Here is a 23,805-nt window from a genome sequence, read left to right on the forward strand (position 1 = left end):
TTCTGGTGTAAATTTGACTTGGGAGTTCTGGGCCCCCGTCCTGCTTCTGCTACTGACACCTTCCATTATAGCATGTCCACTTGGACTATTGTGCACTGCTGTGATCAATAACCTGCTCCAGTCAGATGTGGACTCTGCCTCTCTGCTCTTAGGGCCAGGCTGGGGCAGTGCTGAGAGGCACATTAGCCTGGGGTCGTCAGCTAGCTAGTGGTTGCTACATGGCTATCATTTGGAGCAACACACGGTGCATCTAGTCAGCATAGAGTGTGAAGGGTCGTGGGGACATATGCTAAATTTTGACACAGTTTTAATCCATTATTACCTCAGTTTCTTCACCCATAAACTAGAATAATATTACCTGTCTCATTTCCAGAGTCCTTGAGAGGATGAGTTTGTGTTTGACTTCTTATTAAGGTGATCAACCATGGATGGATTGTTGCCAAACCTCCTATTGTACACAGAGGGCCCTGGAGCCCCTACATTCATGCAGCTCCCAACAACAGAAGCATCAGGTCAAAGTCTGTTGTTCAGATCTGGGAAATCAGTTATAAGTAGTTGTTATAATCCCTCTGAGTCATCACATAGTTTGACTCTTACTTCTTTTTCACTAGCTGCCTCCTAATTTGAACTGAAACATTTTCCCAGTTGTAGTATTTAATGGTGTACAATGGTGTATGCAAGAGCACCTATTTATTGCCCAGCAGTGATAGATCTGGTAATAACATGCTTGCTATTCTGGCTGTGCTGCACTTTGGTAACACCTAGGGTTTAATTGAAATACATCCTGACCTTGGTTTTGTTCATGAGGCATAGAATGGACATAATTACTCTGAATCTACTGAGGGATATTATGGCAAAATGTATTACTAATTTTGGCTCCTCACACCCTTTGGGAAAAAAAAAAAAAAAGAAATCAATCACAAATCTCAGTAAAAAGTAGTGTGCTGCAGTTTCATAGAAGTCCTAAACCACGTAATTAAAAAAAAAAAAAAAGCTTTGTATATTTCTCTGTAACTAATTTTGCTTTCAAAACAGTATTGTAGAATCATAGAATCATAGAATAGTTAGGGTTGGAAAGGACCTTTAAGATCAGCCAGTTCCAACCCCCTGCCATTGGCAGGGATGCCTCACACTAGACCATGTCTCCTAAGGCTCTGTCCAGCCTGGCCTTGAACACTACCAGGGGTGGAGCATTCACCACTTCTTTGGGAAGCCTGTGCCAGGGCCTCAACACCATCACAGCAAAGAACTTCCTTATATCTAACCTGAACTTCCCCTATTTAAGTTTAAATCCATTCCCCATTGTACCATCACTAAAAATACGTATCACAGTATGAAATCTGCATTGCTTGCCCCTAGCAGTAAATAAACAGCTTGTAAATTGCAGACTACAAAATGCCTGAGTTCTACTCTTACCTTAAGGGGTTTCTATAGTTACTAAGGACAAGAAGTTTAACTACTGTTTGCCAGACATGAAGATATTTGCAGCCTTAACTTTTCATCTCGTGTCTCCCTTTCTCTTCGTCTCTTTGTTTATTAACAAAATGAGGGAGTAATTTGGATTCAGTTAGCCACTACCAATGCAATGATGCAAATTGGACTCTGGTGCTTCAGTGTGTTATTAGCTGGGTATGTTTCTCCCAGAAGGTGTTTTAGAATAATGCATGGTAGCCTATAGTCACCAGGGTTATGAAATACCTACCAAGCACTTCTCCAACTCACCACCAAATAATTCAGACTTTAAAAAAGGAAAGCACTTTTCTTGAGAACATTATGGCATAGAAAAAATAGGCAAATACCAATTTTACTTCATACCCCAAAAAGCATTAGCATCGATTTTGCGTGGCTGCTTTAATACAATTCCTTTTCATCCCTAATCTCCTCTGTTTTATGTATTACAAAATGCATTTGGAAAAACTGCACTTGTTAAGGCACAAGCTCGATTTTTTTATACCACCGAAATGCGCAATCCTCTGATTCACTAATCTCAAAATAATCTTAAAATTAATCTTAAAAATAATCTTTCTAAATTATTTCAAATTTTACCAGAGCATCTATGCCAAGGTATGCAAACTACCACTGATCCTCAGCTGCATTATATATTCATTGAACTGAAATATTTTGGTTTTCTAATTTATACTGGCTACTGAGCTTAAGAGCTCAGCAAAGCTCAGAGGATAATTTGTATGGGTAACAAGAATATTCAGCATTAGCACATTTAGTAGGCACATACATATTGTAATTTAGGAAATTATGTTTTGGGCTTTAAAACTAGATTGAGGTTTCTCAGATTAGGATGAAACTTTCTTAGGGGCAAGTGTATACTCTGCTGTGTTTTTTTCTTGTTGTTATTGCTCTTCACTGTATTGGCTGCATTTGTACATGCATTCTTAGTCTATGTGGTGTTCTGATCTGACATTTCCTACCTCTGCTCTTACAGTTTGTGCGTAGGGATAAAATTCTGGGACGAATTGGGGCAAATATCTTGGATTCTGTCAGCCTTGCAGCTTTTAAACGACAAAACATTTTAATATTTCTTATACTTAACCAGCAGATTTTTGCCTGCTCTTCTGAAATCTTGTAGTATGTTGTTGAAAAGATAGTTAATTTATACAAGCTGATGTTTCCATGCTAAAAAAAATTATAGAAATCTACCAGACAAAAAATAGTTTGAAATATCACTGTAGTACTTTTGAATAGGTGTCTTAACTCACTATTATTCTGCTAAAACCAAAGAAATACGAAAGTGTTTCCAAATAATGACCCAGTGTGACAGGAGTGAAAATTGCATTGTTTTGGAGAGGTGTTTTAGGACATCATATAACTTTTTATTAATGGTTGGTTTTATACTAATTTTGCTGTGGTTCACAGATACCTTCTGAACAGGTAACTATGATTTTCCTTTTATAATAAACTAAAAAAGGATTAAGAAACATTCCTTTCAATAGCTACAAATATGCTGCAGTTTAACTGTTGCTCACTGAGGTATTTCTGGGATAAGATAATGAAATCCTGAAGGTGTTTGTTGGACTTCCCCTTATATCATGGTTGGCACATGAGATGTAGTGACCTGCTGCTGTAATTTAGAGAATTTTGTTATCATAGGTATTGTAAAATTTCTTTTGTACAGTTGCCTGGTTCCCCCTACATAAATATCTGTCCAGAAAAATATATAAGACAAAACAAACAAAAAATATTCTAGAACCTTTGTTTTATTGACTGAGTTAGTGAAGTGAGAAGATCAAAATGGGACTTGAATAACCCCAGGGATCAGTGATGAGGTAGAAAACCTTTTTACCTTTACATAATTGTTTCAAATCGAACCCAAGTCAATACATAACAAAAGTTCCTAATGTCTACATGGGGTCTCAGAAAAATGAATCCAAATTAAGTTTGGATTAGCTAAACTACATTACACCCTTTTATAGACACTCTTAATTGAAATTGCAGTGGCCTTGATTCAATTTAGCTTAAATTAAATTCTAAATAAGAGTGTCCACAAAAAGATGTAATGCAGTATAATTAACCCACTTTAAAAGTGACTTCCAATTAAATTTCTAGAATGTTTCTGGGTGGACTAGTACCAAATTGTTTTGTGGTGGCTTTTGTAAAAGAATTTAAGTTAGTTCATTGATTGTTCCTATTCATACCAATGTAAGCAGTTTGAACAGGGAGATTAGGACTGGTTTGTCCCCTTCATTCTTTGGGTCACATCCAGGGAAAGGTCAATACAGAAACCAAATAATTCCTTTTAATAAGTATGTCCTTAAGAAATATATCCGTTACATATTGACTGATGTCTCCTACGACTTTTCCTAGAAAATTAGCAAATGTTATGACATGTATTAAGAACACATGTAAATGACTCTCAGGAGTAAAAGAATGTTTATAAATAAAGATACATACCAGACTGATTTAGTTTGGAACACTGGGAAATCTCTTAATTTCCAGCTAAAATGCAAATATGTGTGCTTTTTAAATATTCTCCTTTCTAAAATGTCTACTTCATGATCATTTTTGTTACCTGAAGTTAAGGAGAAAACTTTAAACCTTAGGAGAACATGAGAGAGGAAACATGAAATCATGCTGAGACATGAAGGGTGTGAAATACAGCTGTTTTCTGTATAACAAAATTAAAAGAAAGAAGTAAAAGGCAGAGAGGGTCAAACTCATCCTTGACTGAACTGCCCTGAGATCAGTGGTGATTCAGGAGGATTGAATGTGTCCAATCACATTTAGATCTGTCAGGTCAGGGTCTTAGTGACTCAGCTGGGTCTTCAAAGGCTTGTAGAAGAGAACCTGGAAGTATCTGTGATACAACGATATCCACTCTGCCTCTTACACTTACATGCTTCTAGGGGCAACAGAAAATCTCAATTATATCCCAAAATGAAACAGTGAAACGCGCAAAGAGGAGAATAATTTACATTATAAGTATTTTGATTTATCTGGTCTCATGAGTGACCAGTTTGCATTGCAGGGCTGCCTATCTAGCCCACTTTGGCCTTCACTGTATTTAAAGTAAAATAAACCCCAAGTAGATGAAAGCTGCTGGATTTTGAAACCTCCCACGTTTCTAGGCATTATTGCTATGCCTCCCTAAATTGTTGTTGAGACTTTTAAAGTCCTAAATCATTGGAAAAGGAAACTGACTTTTAAGAACAAAGGAAAAGATACAAAGCTGTATATTGCAGTGATGGGTTTTCACTGTAAGATAGTCCATTTGAAAAAATCCTAACACCTCAAACAGGAGCCAGTCTATAAGAGAAATGACAAATAAGATTAGGAAGAGAAAGATGTGAGATCTACTGTAACCCAGATTACTGATTTTGCATGATGATTATTGTAATTCTCTATTAAGAAGACAGTGTGTGTGGCATGTTGATGGCAGACATTGAATGGAGAAAAAGAATGGTGTCATTGTGCTGTGTATGGACAGGGAACTGCGTGCAAAGTATTTATAATTCCATTGAACTGGAAGCTCCAGTCCTCAGGGGTTCATCCAGGTGGAAAGGAGTTTCAGGACAGAAGGGGTAGGGGAAGGGTGAGCAGGAGGGTATGAGAAGCAAATCCCATGCAATGTGTTTCCATCAGCCCAAATCTTCACAGCCAGATGGGGACATGCACCTGAGGCTGCAGGAGCATTTGCAGAGCAGATGTTGGTAGAGGATTTTGGACCCAATGGAGGTCCCTGCCCACATTTCAGTCTCTGTTCTGGGATAACGGTATACCCTCATGTGTTTCAGTATTTTGAGGAGCTAAAACATACTGTACGTTTGTTTCCTGCTAAATACACTGAAATTCCCTTGGCTTCCTCTACTGGCATTGCTGCCGAAAGAGGATCACTCTTAGGCCCTGAGAGTATTCAGAGTTCCTGAAAAGGGAGTAAAAAAAAGAGTTATTTCTGCATAAGGTCATCCTGGGATTTAAGCTTATTTTTATTGCTGTACTCCATGCTTTGCTCCATACAGAAATTATTTTCAATTCTGCACTGCAGATATTACCAGAAAAGACTTCCCAGCATAATTAGCTGCTTGACGTACCTTGCTCCTCTTCATATGTTTGGAAATTTGCCATTTAATTTGCAACTGTAAAGTGTCTTTTTTACTAAAAATGCAGACATCTTTGCAGAGGGTTTTTCCTCTCAAAAACCTCTTTAAAAGGGTGTAATGTACAGGATACACTGTGCTATATAAAGTGGAGCAAAGGTGCTGAATGCATCCACATATTTGTCAACTTGGCAAAAAGTTATGAGAAGTGGCCTGAATGCTCCTCACCCTGGAATTTTCTGGCACACAGCTGAGGGAGAGTTGTGATGATTTAACTGTGCTTTAGCTGAGATTTAACCATGATGTAGTTGTGATGGTTTAATTTTTCTGTGATAGTTTAATCACCTTATATCTGATATATTTTGCTATATATCATCACAACTCATTTTTAATGGCAGATGGACAGCACCAAACAGTGTGCTAGATCATATTGTATCATAAACAGTATATTGGGATAAAGCCATGGCCTTTGCACTGCAGCACTCCACTGCTGCGACACTTATTCATAGACCCACAGATTAGACAGAAAGCTAAGTATGAGGTGCCAACAGCAAGTAAACTGCCAGTGATCTAGCTAAGGGTCACCAGAGCTTAGGAAAATATCTTTGCCACCTGCCTGAGGTATTAATTAGGCAGATCTTTGTGAATAGTGTGGATGTTCTTTTTTGTAATCAAATTCCACTGTTACAGGAAAATCCTTCAGAGATCAGAGTGATTAGATTCACTTTTTACTGGTAAAATAACAAAGAGGGATCAAAGCTCATCACCCTCAAACCTAATTAAAAAAAAATAGAAAAACAAATTGCAGTTTCTATAACAAAGGAAGACAACTTTGTGTACACATTTGGTAAAGTTGCATTTCAATAGCATAACTACTGCAACCTTCCAGCTGTCCCTCAGGAAAGCTGCACTGTGCATGTCTGCAGAGACAGATCAGCTCTGTTATTTCTTGCTTCATCTTCTGCGTTGGATCTTAAGAGGGCAACACTTTGCTCAAAGTAAAATGTGTAGTAGATTGAGACTAACTAAGATTCACATAAGCTACAGAGTGGAGAACATGTATGTCAAATGTCAATTTAAAAAAAGATTTTGTGAGTTCTGTGGAAATAAAAAACAAAACAAATAACTCCATATATGTGTATGTAAGTCTCCTTGGCCATGGCGAGAATATACATACTAAAATGACAGATGATATATGCTTTAGTAATTAGAGCAATGCCATGGACAGACTTAAGGTCATGTTTTGAAATACATGTAATAATTATACCTTTCTGGGGAACTGATAGCAGTAAAAATTCTCAGCATTTTAAACTGCATTTTAGATCTATACAGCAGAGGGCACTAGTGTTATTGAGTTGACCATAGAGTTGATGTTTTGATACTAGAAAAATGAAGGGGGGGAGGGGAAATCACTTAGAAGACAGAGTTCACAACAAAGGCTAAAGAAGCTGGTGTGTGGTCTGTGTTCCATGTGTGGATTTGTAAAGCTAAACCTTTATGTGTCTCTAACATAATAGACAGATATTGAATGGCAAATTACTCTAGTAGAGTTCCAGATGGGTCTTTGTTTAAAGCCCATTAAAATATTTCCATGATGTTCTTCAATGCTTTAAATGAATTTTTCACTGTGTTTTTTTGTGCTGGCTAATTTGTTTTCCAGGGTATTTATGATTTAAAATTACCCTGATGTGAAATAACTGCACCAAGGCTTCCTGAATAGTTGAGCTCTGAGCTGTAGAAAAACACCAGTGCAAAAGAAAGGACCTTTTTAATAAATTCCTACTGCCACTAGGAATCTTACTGCAGTGTGTTAGCCTCATGCAAAGCATACCACTTGGAAGGGAGCACTTGCAAGTCATTGCCTAAAATATTTTCTGCTGATCAAGTTGGCTTTTTTTTTTTATCAGCTCCCCTGCACTTCCGCAGCACCAAACCTACTTAATGTGGTCCTATGCTAAATACTGCATTTTGCTCCCTGTATTACCAGGAAAGAGAGAGAAATATTTAATAATGTAAATAAATTCAAAGTTAAATCAAATGCTACAAAAGCTGAGATTTGCTCACACTGCCTCCCAGATAACATTCAGGAGGAATGGCAATATAAAATTTCTGTTCTTACATATGAAACAAGATAAAGCTTAAACAGAGGAGAATCAAGCACACTGATACATATGAAAATGCATCTAGAACTTCTCATCCACATCTCACAAAATGCTGATCTGGTTTTCAAAATGATACACTCAGAGGAGCTAATAAGTAGTCAGTGACCAAGCTTGTATTTGAAGTACACACAGATTTGAATTTTGCAGAAATTTTAAATTTGCAGAATTTCCTAAGGGTCTTTGACAGATCATAGTTCTGAGGTTTATCTGTGATTGAGACATCCTTGGCATAGGACTGAGGTAAAAGGTAAACAGAAAAGCCACGGGTGATTTTGGCCTTCAGCACAAAGAGCTGTTCTACGTGGCTGATTCATTGCCTGAGTCAATAACCAAACATGGGAAGAATATAGGGAATTTATTAAAAGATGATAAAACAAAAGCATGTCTTTTAAATACTGTTTTGCAGCTGAGAAATGGAGACATTTTTGGGGGATGAACAATTTTTGCCAATCAGTATCATAACTGGATAATTGGTATAGTGAAGTACTGTATTTGAGTAAAGTGTTTTTATCTGCTTGGTTATTTTTGTAATCCATAGAGCATATGTGTAGTGATAGAAAGGGAAGATTTGCAGGATAATGGAGTACCCTTTAAAAAAAAAGGGGGCATGATACATTAAGTCTTCAAGGCCAGCATGTGTGGGGTTTGGAGCAACCTGGTCTACTGGAAAGTGTTCCTGCCCATGGCAGGGGGTTGGAACGAGATGAGTTTTAAGGTCCCTTCCAAACCAAACCATTTTTTGATTCTCTGGATGGTAAAATAATTGGTTTGGTGTATTTTTCGATCTGATTTATAACTTTTTTTATGGAATTCATTATTCAGTGCAAGTCCTTAGGAGATAAGTTTTTAGAATATTTAAAAAAATAAACAAAAAATAAACCCAAAAAAAACAATCAAGAGAACAAAAAGAGAAATCTACTGAATAAAGGAAAACCAGTGACAAACAAAAACGCTAATACAGTTACATTAACTATCACAGAAAATGGCAAAACTCATGGATCACAGATCTTAACTCTGGAGCCTTAACTGATATTAGGCTCATTAATATAATCCTTTGGACTACAGTGTGCAGATTCTTCTTCCTGACAGTCTAAGAAAGATGAGAAACAGGTCTTTTTCATCCCCTTTTTGCAGATAGTTTTGCTACAGTTACACTTTTGAAGTAAGGGAACTTGAATCTTAGTGATTACTTGGAGAGTGTTTCTCTATATATTGTGTTCAGCACCTCTGAAGTGAAAAGTGACCTTGTAAGTCTGCAGTAAAAAAGAAGTTGTGTAGAGCAGCTACCCTTATCTAGTCTAGTACATTATCCTAAACCCATGAAGCCAATGTCAAGAAGTGCAGTTGTCGGCAGAGGGAAGAGATGGAGAGGTGGGAGCAGTTAACACTACAGCCACAGGGTTCTTCAAAGTCGTATGGCAGGAGTGTAACCCACAGAAGAAGAACCTGAGTGACTCGCTCAAGGTCGCAAAACACATTAGATTCATGAATCTTTCATAACAAGAATGACATTTTATAAATAGTACTTACCAAGCAGACCAAACAGATAGAGACCAGTCTTTCCAATTCCCATTCAGAGGTTTTTAACCATTATATTGTCTTTTTTCTGCAGTAAATTATTAAAAGTGAGATTGGAAAGACTTGTAAGCCTTTAAAACAGCCATTGCAACCATTATAACAAGTCTTTTAAAAATGCAGAAATGGATTCTCAAACCTCTCAAAATCCTCAAGAAAATTGTCTGAATACATAATTAGGAAAAAAAAAAGACTTTAATTGAAAGGATTGCTGTGAGATGCAAGTTAATATATTTCTTCTAGTATTTATTTTTTTTTTTTTTAAATATGGGGTTTTACACAAAATGAAACGATTTGAAGGCTGGAGTGGGAAATCATCGCCTTATAGTATTTTGTTTTACTGAAAATATGTATTATGCATCTAGGTGCTTTAGTTTATAAATATGTTTTAAGCTTGCTGTAATTTATAAGGCTTCACTTTTGGTTGATTTATAAGAAATTTAATTAATCTCTACAACAGATGAATCTTGCACTGAGTACCAGACTGAAAATAAGCTGAGGGATGGGGGCTTTCAGAACAACCACAAATGAAGCAGTACTGAAATTCTTAAAATGGTAATGATTGTATTGGGAATGCCTTTTTTCCCCTTACAGTAAGATCTGTAGGTTTTCTTTAGAGTTGCTAATGAAACTGCCAACCCTGAAGCTACAGGGATAATTTTCAGCGTCTAAATGGCTATTCTTACTTCCGTGTTCAGCACACATTTACTAATGAGTGTTTCTCTGGTGTTGGTGCCAAACAAAAGAATTGAGAACAAAATATCATGAAATTGGATGATGCTGTTTAACAGTAGGGAAGAATTACAGAACTGATGGATGGGGTAGAACAGCTGATGTCATCTACCTGGACTTGTGCAAAGCTTTCGACACTGCCCCACACAACATCCCTGTCTCTAAACTGGAGAGACATCAATTTGCTGGATGGACCACTCAGTGGATAAAGAATTGGCTGGATGGCCACACACAGAGAATTGTGGTTAACAGCTCAATATCCAGCTGGAGACAGTAACAAATGGTGTCTCTCGGGGGTTTCTGTTGGGACCAATCCTGTTCAACATCTTTGTCAGCAACATGGACAGTGGGATGGAGGCTCTCAAAGCAAGTTTGCTGATGACCTCATAGCAGCCTTCCAGTTTCTGAAAGGTGCCTACAAGGATGCTGCAGAGGGACTCTTCACTAGGGACTGTATCAATAGGACAATGGATAATGGGTTCAAACTTTAACAGGGGAAGTTTAGGTTAGATAGAAAGAAGGGTGGTGAGGCACTGGAACAGTCTGCTCAAGGAAGTTGTGAATGCTCCATCCCTGGCAGTGTTCAAGGCCAGGCTGGACAGTCTTGGATGACATGGTGTAGTGTGTGGTGTCCCTGTCTATGACATGGGGGTTGGAAGTTGATGATCTTAAGATCCTTTCTAACCCTAACTATTCTATGATTCTATGATTCTATAATCAATGCTTAGCATGTTTCTTTTGGGTTTTCGTTTAGTTATTTTGTTGGTTTGCTTTTAATTTGAAATAGGCATGATCTTGTCCTGACATTTGTATGACCTGCTACATTCAGTATTAAAGGTTTTACTTCTAGTTAAACCTCCATGCAGGAATCATGTTTATATAGACAAAGATTTTCACTCCTACAAAACAGGAGTATCCCATTGTTCTTCATATTATCTGTTGTCTTATAATGTGTCAAGAAGATTAATGCCTTAAATATTCTGATAATTCCTATATTACTCAATTTTTTTTTTTTGCCTTTTGAGGCCTTTGTCACTTCTTTCAATTCTCCCCTTAGTCAAAACATTTTTGTTAGGTGTGCACTGCAGTTGAACTTGTTATCTGCCATTCAGCTACATGTGTTATTCATTGGAATGAGCAGGAAAAGCTAGTATCTGGGGTTTTCTTATCTCATTGCCAATTACAGCTGACATACATAGCTGTACAGGAAACAAAATATGAGAATTTCTATAGCTATTCTTGCTATGGAGTTTCATGGAATTGAGTTGACTGGAAGGTCTTGAGAAGCCTTTGTTTAGAGAGCACACTTCACACTTAAATATTTGATACTAATTTAATGTTCTCCTTCTCCCTTCTTTCTTTCAGGCTATTCAAACTCCAGAAAGACCAGTACCAAATAAATTATGAATGTTGAACAAGATGACCTTACATCCACAGCAGATAATGATAGGCCCTAGGTTTAACAGGGCCCTATTTGACCCCCTGCTTGTGGTGCTGTTGGCTCTTCAGCTTCTTGTGGTGGCTGGTCTAGTGAGGGCTCAAACTTGCCCTTCTGTCTGCTCCTGCAGCAACCAGTTCAGTAAAGTGATTTGTGTACGGAAAAATCTGAGAGACGTGCCAGACGGCATCTCCACCAACACCCGATTACTCAATCTCCATGAGAACCAGATCCAAATCATTAAAGTTAATAGCTTCAAGCATCTGAGGCACTTAGAAATCCTGCAGCTCAGTAGGAATCACATCAGAACAATTGAAATCGGGGCTTTCAATGGTCTGGCCAATCTCAACACTTTGGAACTCTTTGACAATCGTCTGACCACTATCCCAAATGGGGCTTTTGTATACCTGTCAAAACTGAAGGAACTGTGGCTGAGAAACAATCCCATTGAGAGCATCCCTTCTTATGCTTTTAATAGAATCCCTTCTCTACGGAGGTTGGATTTGGGGGAATTGAAAAGGCTTTCATACATCTCAGAAGGTGCCTTTGAAGGTTTATCCAACTTGAGGTATTTGAACCTTGCCATGTGCAATCTTCGAGAGATTCCTAACCTCACCCCACTTGTAAAACTGGATGAGTTAGATCTTTCTGGGAACCACCTTACTGCTATCCGGCCAGGTTCTTTCCAAGGATTAATGCATCTTCAGAAATTGTGGATGATACAGTCCCAAATTCAAGTGATAGAAAGGAATGCTTTCGATAACCTTCAGTCACTTGTAGAGATCAATCTGGCACACAACAATCTAACACTACTGCCTCATGACTTGTTCACACCACTCCACCTAGAAAGGATCCACTTGCATCACAACCCTTGGAACTGCAACTGTGATATCCTTTGGCTTAGCTGGTGGATTAAAGACAAGGCACCCTCTAATACTGCATGCTGTGCCCGTTGCCACACACCTCCCAGTTTAAAAGGAAGGTACATTGGTGAGCTGGACCTGAATTACTTCACTTGTTATGCTCCAGTCATAGTGGAGCCACCAGCAGACCTCAATGTCACAGAAGGCATGGCTGCAGAGATGAAATGCCGGGCATCAACCTCCCTGACTTCTGTATCTTGGATTACTCCAAATGGATCTGTTATGACGCATGGGGCATACAGAGTTCGGATTGCTGTGCTTAGTGATGGCACATTAAATTTTACAAAGGTAACTGTGCAAGACACGGGTTTGTATACATGCATGGTGAGTAACTCTGTCGGAAATACCACAGCTTCTGCCACACTGAACGTGACTGCCCTGGATAATCCTGGTTACACTTACTTTTCAACCGTCACAGTAGAGACTGTAGAACCTTCTCAGGATGAGGCACAGACCACAGAGCAGGTTGGGCCCACACCAGTTACCAACTGGGAGACTACTAACATGACAACCTCACTCACTCCACAGAGCACAAGATCAACAGAAAAAACGTTCACCATTCCTGTGACAGATGCAAACAACGGGATCCCAGGAATAGATGAGGTTATGAAGACTACCAAAATCATAATTGGTTGTTTTGTGGCTATCACTCTCATGGCTGCTGTGATGCTGGTAATTTTCTACAAAATGAGGAAACAGCATCACCGGCAGAACCATCATGCTCCAACACGGACTGTAGAGATCATTAATGTGGATGATGAGCTTACAGGTGACACACCCATAGAGAGTCACTTGCCCATGCCAGCAATAGAGCATGAGCACCTAAATCATTATAACTCTTATAAATCTCCTTTCAACCACACAACAACAGTAAACACAATAAATTCAATACACAGTTCAGTGCATGAACCGTTATTGATCCGAATGAACTCAAAAGACAATGTACAAGAAACTCAAATCTAAAACGTTTATGACATTATGGGGTAGGGGTGGGGATGACAAAAGATGATTTATAAAACAAATTACACAAATGACTGGGCTAATCTACTGTTTCAAAAAAGTGTCTTTACAAAGAAAAAGAAATTTATTTATTAAAAATTCTATTGTGATCTAAAGCAGACAAAATTATGTGTATTCCTCAGAACCTGTTTTTGCTGCACTTATTTGCCCTCTTTGTTCTCGTTTTCTCTCCCACCCTACCCTGATTTCCATTCACCATATTTTTTATAGGAGATCTCAATTCCCTAAAAGAACTGGTCTAGGAAATTTTGCAAGAATTCTGTTACTTTTGGGGATTTTTTATGGTGAATACTAGCGGTGAGATTCGGCCTATTTTGTCACTTTTTCTCCTTTTTTTTTTTCATCATTGCCTTTTTGAAATTATTCAATAGAGAATGGAACCATAACATCAGCTTTACAAGTGAGAAAAACAAGCAAGCAGATCTTATTTTTCCCATGTAATGATTTGCTCTGTATTTACTGAAAACACTGGTGTGAAAAAATTGAAAAAGTAAAAAAAGTAACAAACAAAACCCCAAGAAATTAATTTACTTGTGAAAACCTATGAACCCCATGATCTTTTAGGCAATTCTAGAACAGAATTTGTAGTTCAAACACTAAACAAAGATTATAAATAAAATATTGGGGTTTTCTGAATATAGCTCATTTTTGGTGTGGCTTTGAGCATCACAATTTGTTAAAATTCTTACAATATTCTGCTGTGATGGTCCAAAACACAATCACTTTAAATAGAATAATTAAGTCATTTTGGATCATTACTGAAGCATGGCATAATTTTCATTTTAGTTTATGTAAGCAACATACTGACAAACAAGAGTGAGTGAATTTTAATGCAAGATTAAGATCCTTCCTTCTAATGGTGTTTTCAATTATCTATATCATATAGCAAGATGTATTTCACAATGGCAGGAAGTTTTGCAAGGACTTGCAGTTATCACAGAATTTATTAGACAGAACTAAAAAGTTTGTTCTGGCTTTTTTTTTTTTTTTTTAATTTATAACTGTCAGTAAGAACATTCATCTTTACATTAAAGCTGGTGTTTTCCATTTCAGTTGTTCTAGGACTCCTGGACATAAATATGAAACACATTTAGCTGTCTATAATACCTCTAATCAGAGCTGTGTCCCTATGTACAAAATGAAATCAAAATGCTAGTAACAGAGTAACTCACAGGAAGAAGTCTGACAATTTTGGCTTAAAAAGCACTCAAATCAGAGGAGAGCATAGGGTACTGTAATTTAATTACTATTAGACTCCCTGTAGAGTAACCAGTTTACATTAATTTAAACTCAAATTCTTTTAGCAACAGAAAACTTACATCCTTTTCTCTTTATATATGTTCACTGGATTTAGCATATTGGTATAGGCATGGTGTATACCTTGCATGCTGAATGCTAAAAGGAAGACTTTGAGTAAGAAAAAAAAGCTTCAGAACACTGTGTTCTTCCAAGTAGAAGTTCTGCCAAATTAAACTACTTGATACATTGGCAATTGCATAGAAGCATTTTAAGACAATGTAGATGGGGAAAAAGAATCATACATATCATCTCTGAATGTCTTTTCACCTATTTTCTTCCTTTGCCACACTTACTGTGAGTTTTCAAGGTCCTATGCCAGGTAAATAATGTTCTTGGTTCATATCAAAATCTCTTTGGAGCTTTCTAGTATGCGATATCACGCAGAATGAAGACCCTACTGAACAGTGAATTTCTGTAAATTTAAGAAGGAGTTTCTGCTAGGTTGAGGTTGTAAATATCTCTTGCTGGATGCACAGTTCTCAAGGTTGCAAGTGAATATTATAGTAAGAAGGCCTGATTCAAAGAGGACACAGTGAAGATAGCTGATGGTGAATCACACCCTGCAAGGAGACTGATAAGTATAACACAGAATGAAACCAAAAGTTCTATAATAATCTCAAAGAAACATTTGCAAGACATTATTCTTTGATGTACTACATGAAAAGTAATATCTACTCTAAGGGAATTTTAATAGAGGACAAAGATGGACCTGAATGTAAAATGTTTCAGTTCTGATTCTTAGCTTTGCCTATTTCTTCGAAATGCATTGGAGCATTTCATTGGAGATTTCATTTAAGCATTGTGATAGAGTGTACAGAAACACTACAATTACACATTGCTATTTGTACTTTATCCATCTGTCTAATAACATTGTGTCCATGACCAGTGCTTATCTGAAAATTGGAAAAATTCTTTCCAGGAAACCTAGGGCCATCTATCAACAGTTTTATGTTAAAAAATTATGGCTACTCTCCAAACAGTATTTGTGAAAGCATTTATGGTCACCATGGTTTTATAAGCAGGTAGTTTTTACTAACTCCTAAAGATTATGCATGGGAGGTCTTTAAGAAAAAGGTATAACTATTGCTAAGTGGGACAGTGGGTCAGTAATACAAAATAATATCAGTGACTTTTTTAAGCAATATTTGGTTGGGTGAGTATACACATGAGTATAACTCTGGTAGTTAGAGAAAATCACAGTTTATATCATGCACTGAGCTATGAAATAAAGTGAGAGGAGTGATGTGCTCTCTTGTTTTGATGCTGAAATCACATGCCAATACAGTCTGTTACTGCTCCAGAAACTACAATGTTAAGAATGAAGCATGAGTCTTCTATATGGCAGAGCACAAGTGATAGAAAGTTCTCATTAAATTTCTCTTTCAGGTGACCACATTTTAGATTCTGTGTGATGTAAAAATAAAAAAAAAAACAACCCACCAAACAAACAAACAAAAACCAAAAGCACAAAACAAAAAACAAGGGATCTTGTTTATGAGCTATCACTTTTAGTGGGCTCATGAGAAAAGAAGAATTATTCTTCAGTTCATTTGATGGAGTTTGAAGACATTTCTCTGCTGTCCTGTGCAAATATGAAATGCACACACATATTCTTTCTGGAAATGTCATCAAGTCTTGAAAATCTTGACATATGCAGAAACAACATTTAAAAAGCATAGCGAGTGAGTTCCATTCAATTCACCATACAAGGCAGACATTTTATTTTACTTTGAAAAGGGCTAAATGTGTGGAAATGATTACAGTAGTTGTATTTTTTTTTTTTTTGCTAAAATACTCTAATGTGTTAAAAATAATTTATAATGATTACAAGATTCCCTGTCCCCACTGATGGCATTATAGGTTGATCACAGACTTAGAGAAAAGATAATTAATATTGTATTTAGTTTAGCTTCATAATCTTGAAAAAATATTTCGTAACAGCTGCTATAAGCTTTTATATGTCAGATGAAACCATTACTGTAGTCTTCTCAATGAGAAGAATGGAAAATCTTTTCTACGCATTTGCCCTTCTCTAAAGTTTATATTTCATTTTTTATGTGAGATAAATACAACTTTTCTGAAATGTTCACTTTATTTCGAAGTCCAGGCAGTGAAGGCCCAGGAAGTGTCAGGAACTATCTTGCAATTTCATACCAAAAGAAGTAAATGAAGAAGCAATTTCTCCTTATCTTCAAGATATAATAAGAAAAGTTAGACTTCCACATCTGGTTTTCTGGCTTTCTTAGTGAAATTCTTTAATGCATGTTTGCTCTCCTTTGTGCAGCTGTTGCCAAAAAACAACCTCATTTCAAACTTGCATCGAAAATCCAATCAACAGTTAGCCTGATGGTAGTAGTGGACATCTTATTATGAGGTGGTATATATTAGCATTGCAGCAGAGTATCACTCAGAGCCTTCACTACTGAAATAGCAAAGGTTCATGAGCAGGGGATGGACTCTGGGAGATTCTGGAAAACCTACTCAGTAAATCTACATTTCTGCTGGCACTAGACCCTCACTTATAGCAGCGCCCCATGGAAACATTGTGGTGGTGCGTAATTTGTAGCTAGAAAAGCACAGCAGGGCAGAACTCTGGATTGGGAGCAACTTCACTGGCTGCTCCCACTGAAGATCATAGATGCAGAAGTAATGAATCTGCAAAATCTGAGCTTCAGACGTACAGTGTATGACGAGAAGTGAGGGACTTATATATGTTCATCACATTTAATCACAAGTAGTTTTTAAGGCTTAATGCACACTAAATAATTGAAACCTTGAATAATAAAAAAGTCACAGATCTGCAATGTAAGTTTGACACAAGTGGCAAATTATATTTTGTGAAAATAGTAATGCTGGTTTGAAGTAGTATGGGTAAGTTTTTTTTATTATTAGCTCTATTAAGACAAGTGAGATCTGTAGCTCAATAGCTACATGCTATTTGCTTTGATACTAATGCCATGATTTCTGTAGGTGAGATCTGTTAAACAAAATATTATGTTGAATTTGTCTTGATCTTAATCCTTGCTTTCATACATTTATAACTTACAGCTGGACTGTCTGTTAATTGGAGTGCTCTCCAAAAGACTGAATCAGTGAACATGATTGAATTTCATAAGAGAAAAATCTTTCCTATACTGTAACTTCAGTGAGTTATGGAATTTTGGAATGAGGAGGAGACGCTGAAATTACATCATCAGATTATTTTATAGCTATCATTTGTAAAATAATAAAGAAGAAAATATAATCTGTTATTTTTGAGAACTTTGAAAACTAAATCTTATGTAAAAGTAGGAAATTTTGATAAAAAAAAAATAGAAGTAGTTAGAATATTACTGAACTTGAAAGTAACAGTAGATGTATTGGTTAAAGCAAAAAGTCTCAGCCACATATCCCAGATAAGCTTTACATCTTTTCTAACAACCCAATTTGCAAACTCAAAAGTTTGAGTCATTTTTCTAAGTATCATTCAGCTTTTACAAGGATTCTGGCTCACTATCCATAGTTTTCTGGTTTCTTCTTAAATTTTGCAGTACGTTTATGATGAAATTTGGGGTTTCACCTCCAGAACAGTTTCCCAGACAGAGCACTCAAAGAATTCTCTGCTAAGTCATCCAAAATGCACCCACTGGAGGATCGTGTTTAGTACTCTGGGGCTTTTTTTTCATCAACCTGAAATGGCTTGCGCAGTGAAAGATTGCATAATTTCTTTGATTAATATCCTAATTTGGTTTTGCATTGATTATAATTTTTATCAAATTTAAAATATAAATTACAATTGTTTTATTTCAGTAAAAAATTTTGACTTCTCTTGACTTGAAAAGTACTTCCGTTATTTTCATTGTAACTCAGTTAAACACAACTATATTACATAAAAATCCAAAGAGAAACTATATCTTGGAATGCTGTACTTGCACATACGTGTCTGTATGTGTGTATTATTTAAAAAGTGATTCTACAGGTGAGATTAAAGGAATAAAAGATGAAATTTATAAAAAATAGATAGAATTAATATGCTGAGAGAGAATATACTAAAACAACTGGAGTCAATGGACTGCAGAATTAATCTAACCCCTACAACTGATTTAATCCTGTGATATGTAATTCAATTTGATTTAATTTTCTCATTTAATTTCTGAAAAGGACAGTTGGTTGTCTGAGGAAGGAGGTGGAAATCTGAGTTTTGTTTTTGACAGTACCCACATGATATCAAGCAGGTCTTCCTTTTCCCTGTCTTTCTTGGCTTGTCATTTTTCTCTGGCTGTTCAACTATCATTTTATGAAACAGAGGCACCCATCTCTCCAGACCAACTTTGGACTGAATTCCAGTGGTCAATGGGACAAGAGACAGGTCAGTCAAAGTAAAACCTCTGCAGGTTTGGGTACTAGCTGTTTACGTCCATTAACTGAGAAACAATTAGTACCTGTTTGATACTGCAAGGCAGTTTCATAGATCATTTATATGGCTCTTACTAATATTGCAGCTGAGTTTAGCGTTATTGATCACCTGCTGTGAGTTAACTATATCCCAGGTTAAAATAGTCTTTTCTTTTTCTCCTGTTGCCACATACCTTTCTTTGTGATGATATTTGGTCAAGCTCTAGAGCTGGAGAAAAAAAAAATCAATGTCTTTCTTTGGATATCCAGACTATAAAAGGATTCCAAATTGTATAAAACTGCATTTAAAAAAAAAGGACAATAGATAATAATGCTATCAGATGACTAGAAAGCAAATACCTAAAGAATGTTTCCTCTGGGTTGTTGTTTTTTTGTGGCTTTTTTTTTTTTTTTTTTGTTAAGAACAGTTTATATGACTCAGGAAAATCATCAAAGCCTTATCAGACTGAATAAACCAAAACCACTGACCAGTTCCATGGCTTTTGCTAGGACTTCTATGACAGAGATTATTTTTTTCTGCCATTTTTATTTTAATACATTCTATTGCCTCTGTCAGCAGTGTTTCCGTCAGGATGGATATAAGTAATTATTGTTGGAAATATTGTCACCTCTTGTTTCTACCTGGAGAAACATTGGCTCTGGGTGTTGATATTTTCAACTCCCTGCTGATTTCTAACAATCCCATGGGGAAGCAATCTATTCCTTACTGAAAGGGAAGCTTTAGCCTATCTAACACAACAAGGAAATAGTAATGGGCTGACCAGGCAAGGAAGAATAAAATAAAATGCAGTGGTGGTGGGAAGAGAAGAATCCTGAAAAAATAACTAAGCATTACAAAAAAATATTGCAAAGCAGGAGGAAGTTGAAAATTAGTGAGAATCCTCATCACCTCCTTTTATTCTCATTTCATACATCATATTTCCTGGTATAGCTGGAAAATATTTGAACACACTGATGAACAAATTCTAAATAAATCACATGGGAAGCTCTCTGAGGGATAACTTTAAGCTAGAAAAAGGAATGGTCTTTAGACTTGTATAGGTCAAACCCATCTCATAGGACAATTTCAGATGTTAAGAAATTGTACTAAGATGCTAGGAGATTACTGCAGCAAGAGATTTAAGTTGGAATTCTAAAAAGAAAAAAACAAACCAAAACCAAAACCCAAACTAGTAATATTTTGTGAGTAAAAAACAGTTTTGCGAGGAAAAATGTAACAATTTGCATTCTGGGAACACCCAATTGGCAATTTCTGCATGCAAATATAATTTTAACATTAACCTCTACTGATTTTAAATTGGCCCTTTGAAATGAATATGGAAGAAGCACTAAAATTCATAGAATGAACAAGGATGATGCCAGTGAAATGTTTAATTTATTAGAACTTTCAGTTTCTGTCCTCTGGGATTATATACAGTATTTCTAATCAGGAAACAAGAAGAGCTTTATTTGTACATTTTTCTTCCCTTTTCTACCCTTAGGTTGTGATAACAATTTTGACTAATAAAACTGGTATCAGAATTTCGAGAAAAAAAAATGATACCTTGTGAAACACTTGGTAATTTGGTAGTATGCTTTTTCTTTTTGTTTTAAATTGCTTTTTCTTGCTTTTGCAAATCTAAGTTAAGGAACTGAAATGGTAAAACAGAAAACTTAACTCTATGGCTAAGTTTGTGAAGGTGCAAGTTTTATATGTCCTTACTATTTTCTGATTTCATTCTAATGTGCTGTCACAGAAGGGTAGGAAGCCCAAATAAATTCTCATAATTTTTTCATGATTCTTTAGTTTTTGGATATTTTTTTTCTTCACTGGTCAATCACATTTTCCTTGGATTTATGTTTCAGACTAGCATCCTATTTTCTTGTCTTTGTTTACAATTTCAGCTTTTTCTGAACTCCAATTTTTACTCAACATACTTTGTCCAAAGCTGAGACTTTTTAGTTATGTATTTTCTGCATGGTTGTAAGATAGAAGACTACATTGCCCTGCTAAGTATCCAGCCTAACTTATTCACTACCTTCATAGCATTGTTTGATTGTATCACTCTTTGTATCTAATTGAGAGTGTGTCTGTAAAGTTATTAGCCATCTTTCCTTCACAAAACCACAAATTGTTGCTATCAAATGAAAGTGTGGAAGAGTGTGACTGTCCAGCACTTGTCTCAAGACTTAACAGCAAAACACCGTAAACTCAAACTTTTCATGCTTCAGTGGCAGTTGGATTTTGTCTGCAGAAAATCAGCAGAAGAGCCTGACCTGTGAGGTAACTAATCTCTGGTGCATATCTTGTCATTGGAAGATGTTATCTCTGAACAAGAGAATACTCCATTTCCTCTAAAGTCTATTTGATAACCTTAGTCAAAAGGAAGCAGTTTTTTTTTTTTTTTTATTAAGCTGTTTTCCTTTTTAAAATTTCTAAAACCTGATGGTAGTTTAGATTTCTGCAGTAGTATTTCATACATAGTTGATAGAGGTGCCACAAGACTGGGATTCAGTCAACATCACTGAAGGATTAGATCAGCCTGTTTTTAAATGGGTTTTCCTTCTGCTGACCATAGTTAAGTATAGGTCTTTTTTTAAGTGACTGCTAAGTACTGATAGCACAGTTACAGAAGAACACTGCTAGGAATGATACCAAAATTTTACAGTTGTGCAATTTCATGGCATCTAATCCAGTGGTGGTGGTCTGTTGCCCTAGTTTAATTTTGAACTTGTGAACTGACATGAGTTGCTATAATGGTTCAGTAGGGGAATTTATTTTGTTCCTTTAAATTGTTATTAAAGTTCTAAGAGAATTGTTGGGCTGAGAACCAAGTCCTTCACACTGCTTCAGTACGAGTGTTGCAGCTTTGGTTTTAAGGGTGCAACAGAAGTGTATGAGAAGCTTAACCATGACAAGTGCAAGGTCCGACACCTGGGTCGGAGCAATCCCAGGCACAGCTACAGGTTGGGCAAAGAAGAGATTGAGAGCAGCCCTGCGGAGAAGGACTTGGGGGTGTTGGTAGATGAGAACATGAGCCGGCAGTGTGCGCTTGCAGCCCAGAAGGTCAACCGTATCCTGGGCTGCATCAAAAGAAGCGTGACCAGCATGTTGAAAGAGGTGATCCTGCCCCTCTACTCTGCTCTCCTGAGACCTCACCTGGAATATTGTGTACAGTTCTGGTGTCCTCAACATAAAAAGGACATGGAACTGTTGGAACAAGTCCAGAGGAGGGCCACGAGGGTGATCAGGGGACTGGAGCACCTCCTGTATGAAGACAGGCTGAGAAAGTTGGGGCTGTTCAGCCTGGAGAAGAGAAGGCTGCGTGGAGACCCCAAAGCAGCCTTCCAGTACCTGAAGGGGGCCTATAGGGATGCTGGGGAGGAACTCTTCGTTAGGGGCTGTAGTGACAGGACAAGGGGTAATGGATTAAAACTTAGACAGGGGAAGTTTAGATCTGATATAAGGAAGAAGTTCTTTCCTGTTAGGGTGGTGAGGCACTGGGATGGGTTGCCCAGGGGGGTCGTGAATGCTCCATCCCTGGCAGTGTTCAAGGTCAGGTTGGACGAAGCCTTGGGTGAGATGTTTTACTGTGAGGTGTCCCCGCCCAAGGCAGGGGGATTGGAACTAGATGATCTTGATGTCCTTTCCAACCCTAACTATTCTATGATTCTATGATTTTAAGTGTTCAGTTTCTGTAATTCATTTTCCTGTGACCAGAACTGTGACAAATGCAGTTCTCTGTAAGAGCATTTACTCTAAGAAATTAACTCTATCAGACACATGGCAAGTAGACCACAGTATATTCAACATGTGGTAGTAAATATATCTCTTCCTCCTGAGTTTGGCCACGTGATTAGCTTTCTGTATCTTCCTCCAAGTTTCCATCAAGTGTTCCATCTTAATGCAGCTGCAAAGTGACTGATAGCTAAAAGCCTGCCTTTGGAAGGTAAGTTATGCAAAAGGAAATGGATCATCACTGTATATCTGTTGTTAGGATGCAAACTTCCCTCTGTCCATCCCTTACAAAAACTTCCAATAGTCATGTTTCTCTGCAATCCTAGTTGATAATATTAATTCTCTTTATTCCATTTCATTTCTCAGGGTGTTTCCAAAGAATGGCGCAAGTAATGGCAAGAAGAAAGAAGTTGATGATTTTGCTTCCAGGACATACACAAATCAGATAATGTTTGTGTAAAGAGCCCATGAAAAGAAAAACAAACTGTTAGAAGAAATAGATCAGTCAAGACGCAAAGTATTAAAAGAAATAGATCAGTCAAGACACAAAGTATTAAAACCAAATATAAATTCCACTCTTTTCTCTGTTGTATATGCACACATAGATATATATAGACATAGATATAAACGATATAGATATAGATATAGATAGATATAGATATAAATGATACAGATTAGATATAGGTATAGATAGATACTGATATAGATGATAGATGTAGATACAGCTATAGATATAGATAGATGTAGATATAGATAGAGATAGATCTAGATAGATGATAGACATAGATATATACACGCACTGTCTTGTGGTTCTGATGCTTTTCAGGAGGTCTGCACTGGAAAGCAGCACAGACAGTGAAGATGCAGTGCACTTCTCATTGGCTGGCTACCTGCCCACTGGCACACATGGCAGAGGAGGGAAGTAAGACGCAAAAAGTTTTCATGAAAGGTCAAAGTTCTGGTATGGCCAGGGCCCAGCTATCCCTGAGGTAAG

At 37.0% G+C, this 23,805-nt stretch overlaps 1 protein-coding gene and 1 long non-coding RNA gene across 3 annotated transcripts in view; one reads left to right on the forward strand and one right to left on the reverse strand.

The window, feature by feature from the left end:
- The window catches only part of LRRC4C (leucine rich repeat containing 4C), a 103,457-nt gene extending 90,044 nt beyond the window's left edge, over window positions 1-13,413 (forward strand). For both annotated transcript variants that reach the window (XM_065686144.1, XM_065686143.1), the window contains exon 3: window positions 11,384-13,413. In XM_065686144.1, coding sequence (XP_065542216.1) covers window positions 11,426-13,342 — 1,917 coding nt within the window. In that variant the 5' untranslated portion in view covers window positions 11,384-11,425 and the 3' untranslated portion in view covers window positions 13,343-13,413. The remainder of the gene's footprint in view (window positions 1-11,383) is intronic.
- LOC136017676 (uncharacterized) overlaps window positions 1-23,805 on the reverse strand; it is an 829,506-nt gene that overhangs the window by 506,508 nt on the left and 299,193 nt on the right. The window lies entirely within an intron of this gene.

Source organism: Lathamus discolor, chromosome 6, assembly GCF_037157495.1.
Source record: "Lathamus discolor isolate bLatDis1 chromosome 6, bLatDis1.hap1, whole genome shotgun sequence".
Classification (NCBI taxonomy): Eukaryota; Metazoa; Chordata; class Aves; order Psittaciformes; family Psittacidae; genus Lathamus; species Lathamus discolor.